Consider the following 5,145-nt stretch of genomic DNA (forward strand, 5'->3'; position numbering starts at 1 on the left):
GTCTGTGAGAGACGCATTCAGAATCAGCACATGGTCACTGTCTAGTGGGCTTTGTTTTCAAGTGAGCAACTCATGGCATTCGCTGTTCTTCTGCTGGCGGCCAGTTATCAAACAGCGTTGCATTGCTGCGGGCGCCCCCTTCTGGATTGGGGGTGAATTGCCTGTATTCATTGTAAGGCCTCATGCACCAAACCGAGATGCCTGTACCGTGACGGTTCGGTATGAATACATGTATCGTTCCACCCCTACAAGGTACTGATGCTTGCCTACAAGACAACCACTGGCGCTACACCAATATACCTTAACTCGCTAGTTCAGACCTACGCGCCCTCCAGAAGCTTGCGTTCTGCAAGTGAACGATGCCTCATGGTGCCATCCCAAAGAGGCACAAAATCACTCTCACGGACCTTTTCATGGACTGTCCCCAGCTGGTGGAACGACCTGCCTATCTCAATCCGAGCAGCTGAGTCTTTAGCCATTTTCAAAAAAACATCTAAAGACATTTTTTGCCATCACCTGACCAACTAATACTAGCACTTACCTATTCTAATCATTTTGGTCTAATTTATTTATTTTAAAAAATCCTTGCTATGTGCACTGTGCTAGACTAACTGAGACTTGTCACAGCACTTGTATATTGTTGCTCTCTCGTTGGTCTGTTTGCTTCTACTCTGTAAGTCGCTTTGGATAAAAGCGTCTGCCAAATGACTAAATGTAAATGTAAATATTAGTGTTACTGTGACATACACATTCACTTTCTGAACTTTTCCCAATCTATAATGTCAGACTAAAATATGTCGAGTGCAACATTTTGAAATATGATAGGCAACCTTTCATTGCACCTAAATGTTGTAGGACTCGTCTGTATTTATTACATTTATTTTTATTAGATTAAAGGGCATACTGACACACAAAACATGATTTTTGCTTCATATTTTTTAACACTGCATTTGCAACTTAAGTAATGTAATTTTATTGACATTAGAAACTGTAATCAAATTACATAAATTTAAAATGTAACGCATTACTTCACTGCGTTACCAGGAAAAGTAATTAGAATACAGTTAAGGCAGAATACAGTAAGTTACTGTGTAACACGTTATACCCATCTCTGGTCATTTGTAATGTATACCTAAAACACTTTCTATAGAAGACTATACACAGTACAGTTTTCATTCATGTGATGTACACCAGTCAGATGATTCTTCACAAAAACACAATTTATGTCTTCATGTGTAAAACTTTTTCAGTTAGTCTGATATTACATTCAGTAATTTGGTGCCGTTACTACAGAAATCAGTGATCATTTTTAATAATGTTGATCATATGTAGTTTCTTTCAATACGCTGGTGTTGAGACATAATAAATGGAATAAACTGCTTTTTGGAAAAATAGATATAATTTCAGAATCAGAAAGAGCGTTTTTGCCAAGTGTGTTTACACACACACACACACACACACACGGAATTTGTCTTGGTGTTAGGAGCTTACAGAACAGGAAGTACAAACATAGTCCAGACATACATAAAATTAAGGTAATAAAACACTAATATTAGAGAGAATAGACAATAAATTATAAACAACAATAGTAATGAAAATATACATAAAAAGGAAAATGTCCATAGACAGAACTGTGAATGTGCATATGTGCTATTTACAGATGAAGGTTTGATTAGTTATTTACAGTTGTGCAGTACTGAGGTGAGTTATGTGTTGTTCAGAGCTTTCTGACCCTCCATAGACAGCAATGCAACTGAAATGTTCCCAGGCCCAGAAACGAAGTAAGGACATCAGGTGCAGAGGAAAGCACATGCATGCGTCGTGGTTCTCTCCATAATGGCGGATGTGATTTGGAGAAGAATTGTTGAATAAAGTCGATATTTTTGTTTTCTTGGCACACTAAAAGTATTCTCGTAGCTTCGTAAAATCACGGTTGAACCACTGATGTCACATGGACAGTTTTACCAACGTCCTCACTTCGTTTCTGGGCCTGGGAACATTTCAGTTGCATTGCTGTCTATGGAGGATCAGAAAGCTCTCGGATTTCATCAAAAATATCTTAATTTGTGTTCTGGAGATGAACATAGGTCTTAGGGGTTTGGAATAACATGAGGGTGAGTAATTTTTGGGTCAACTATCCCTTTAATGTTACACATGATGTGGACTCGATCATACTCTGTAAAATTCCTGAGTCCAAAATGTCTGAGTCCATGTTTAATCCGTTGTTAATAATCGAGTCCAAGATCGAGTACCCCAACTCTAACGGTGCCACACAGCACCTTCTCAATATAGAATCCTGCTGAATATACACCAGAGTCTCATGGTCTTCACTTCTGAGCTTCCTACACATCATAACATTATTACATGATTCCTGTTTGAGAGGTTTGATTAGTTATTTACAGTTGTGCAGTACTGAGGTGAGTTATGTGTTGTTCAGAGCTTTCTGACCCTCCATAGACAGCAATGCAACTGAAATGTTCCCAGGCCCAGAAACGAAGTAAGGACATCAGGTGCAGAGGAAAGCACATGCATGCGTCATGGTTCTCTCCATAATGGCGGATGTGATTTGGAGAAGAATTGTTGAATAAAGTCGATATTTTTGTTTTCTTGGCACACTAAAAGTATTCTCGTAGCTTCGTAAAATCACGGTTGAACCACTGATGTCACATGGACAGTTTTACCAACGTCCTCACTTCGTTTCTGGGCCTGGGAACATTTCAGTTGCATTGCTGTCTATGGAGGATCAGAAAGCTCTCGGATTTCATCAAAAATATCTTAATTTGTGTTCTGGAGATGAACATAGGTCTTAGGGGTTTGGAATAACATGAGGGTGAGTAATTTTTGGGTCAACTATCCCTTTAATGTTACACATGATGTGGACTCGACCATACTCTGTAAAATGTCTGAGTCCATGTTTAATCCGTTGTTAATAATCGAGTCCAAGATCGAGTACCCCAACTCTAACGGTGCCACACAGCACCTTCTCAATATAGAATCCTGCTGAATATACACCAGAGTCTCATGGTCTTTCACTTCTGAGCTTCCTACACATCATAACATTATTACATGATTCCTGTTTGAGAAACTCCTTCCACACTGATGACATTGAACAGTTCTCTCAAACGAATCCTCGTGTGTTGATCAAGTTTGTGTTGAAAATATGCCGTGTAACTTTCTCATGTGCCTGTTAAGGTTTCCTTTTTGAGTAAAACTTTTTCCACACTGTTGGCAGATGAAGGGACTCTCTCCAATGTGAACTCTCATGTGGACTTTAAGGCTTTCATGTAGATCGAAACTCTCTCCACACTGAGGGCATGTATAAGGTTTTTCTTCAGTGTGAATTCTCATGTGCCTGTTAAGGAACCCTTTTTTAATGAAGCTTATTCCACACTGTTGGCAGTTAAAACGATTCTCTCCAGTGTGAACTCTCATGTGCACTTTAAGGTATCCATGTTGATAAAAACTCTTTCCACACTCAGGGCAGGTGTAAGGCTTGTCTCCAGTGTGAATCCTCATGTGCCTGTTAAGGTTTACTTTTTGAGTGAAACTCTTTCCACACTGTTGGCAGGTGAAAGGGCTCTCCCCAGTATGAACTCTCATGTGGTCATTAAGGTTTCCTCTTCTATTGAATATTTTTCCACATTGTTGGCAGGTGAAAGACTTCCCTCCAGTGTGAATTCTCATGTGCCTGTAAAGGTTTCCTTCATGAGTGAAACTGACTCCACACTGTTTGCAGGTGTACGGCTTCTCTCCAGTGTGAACTCTCATGTGCACTTTAAGGTTTCCAAGTTGATCAAAACTCTTTCCACACTCAGGGCAAATGTGAGACTTGTCTCCAGTGTGAATTCTCATGTGCCTGTTAAGGTTTACTTTTTGAGTGAAACTCTTTCCACACTGTTGGCAGGTGAAAGGCTTCTTTCCAGTGTGAACTCTCATGTGGTCATTAAGGTCTCCCTTTCTATTGAAACTTTTTCCACACTGTTGGCAGGTGAAAGGCTTCCCTCCAGTGTGAATTCTCATGTGGACTTTAAGGTTTCCATGTTGATCGAAACTCTTTCCGCACTGAGGGCAGGTGTAAGGCTTGTCTCCAGTGTGAATTCTCATGTGCCTGTTAAGGTTTACTTTTTGAGTAAAACTGTTTCCACACTGTTGGCAGGTAAAAGTCTTCCCTCCAGGATGAACTCTCATGTGGACTTTAAGGTTTCCATGTTCATCAAAACTCTTTTCACAGTGAAAAGGGGTGAAATTACTTTTAGTTCCTGTTTTATGGGCTGTTTTCTGTGAGAAAGTCTCTTTAATCTGTGGCCAACTGAAAGATTCTGCTCCGGTTTTAAAATCATGATGAGTCTCATATTGTTCTTTCTCTTCCGTTTCATTCGGTACTATGCGCTCCTCTTTCAGTGGCATGAGGTCTATGGTGAAAAAAGGCAAATGTAAGTTAGCCCAGTTAAATAGCACAAAAAAACAGACGTCAAAACATTTACCAACATGGAAGCTAGAGAGTATATCCACTAATCTATTGAAGGAGACGATGCATATAATTTTAGAAACTCTTCTCAATATTGTTAACTCTTTTCTTTTTTAAGACACTTCCCAAAAACATTCAAGCTGGCAATTATTAAATGCTTTATCAAAAACAAGCACAGTTTGGCCCAGGACAATTGGTTAATTATAGATCCAGATAGCAAAATTCCTGAGGCCCAGATCTGGCCCACATACCGCGTGGAATGATGGCAATTGGGCGGTCCGCTCCCGTTTGCCAGATTTGGGCCACAAGCAAGCCAAAAGAAGGCCCAGTGTCAGCCATGAATAAACCAAATAAAGCAGAACTGGCCTAAATCTGGGCCACACTGATTTGAATTCTGGCCCAGATCCAACACCTTAATCCGGCCCACATACCGTGAAGAATGATGGCAAATTTGGGCCACGAGCAAGCCATAGGTAGGCCACATGTCAGCCATGAAAATAAATAAATAAAATAAAACCAGAACTGGCCCAAATCTGGGCCACATTTATTTTAATTCAGGCCCCGATCCGGCCCAGATTCAACACCTTGTTCCGGCCCACATACTGCGTGGAATAATGGCATTTGGGCAGTCCAGTTCTGTTTGCCAGATTTGGGCCTCAAGTAAGCCTTAGCATTGC

At 40.4% G+C, this 5,145-nt stretch overlaps 2 protein-coding genes across 2 annotated transcripts in view; both read right to left on the minus strand.

Annotated features, from left to right (window-relative positions):
- LOC107749328 (gastrula zinc finger protein XlCGF57.1-like) overlaps window positions 1–5,145 on the minus strand; it is a 116,032-nt gene that overhangs the window by 10,059 nt on the left and 100,828 nt on the right. The window lies entirely within an intron of this gene.
- On the minus strand, window positions 2,816–4,408 carry LOC107749330 (gastrula zinc finger protein XlCGF57.1-like). The gene has a single exon (XM_016564440.1). It carries the CDS (start codon window positions 4,405–4,407, stop codon window positions 3,142–3,144), a length of 1,266 nt encoding a protein of 421 aa, XP_016419926.1. The 5' UTR covers window position 4,408; the 3' UTR covers window positions 2,816–3,141.

This window comes from Sinocyclocheilus rhinocerous, unplaced genomic scaffold, assembly GCF_001515625.1.
Source record: "Sinocyclocheilus rhinocerous isolate Xijiao unplaced genomic scaffold, SAMN03320098_v1.1 scaffold1672, whole genome shotgun sequence".
Lineage (NCBI taxonomy): Eukaryota > Metazoa > Chordata > Actinopteri > Cypriniformes > Cyprinidae > Sinocyclocheilus > Sinocyclocheilus rhinocerous.

Bases quoted from the DNA above. Each gene is read 5' to 3' on its own strand.
- LOC107749330 (XM_016564440.1), bottom strand. From the start codon at position 4,407: ATGCCACTGAAAGAGGAGCGCATAGTACCGAATGAAACGGAAGAGAAA.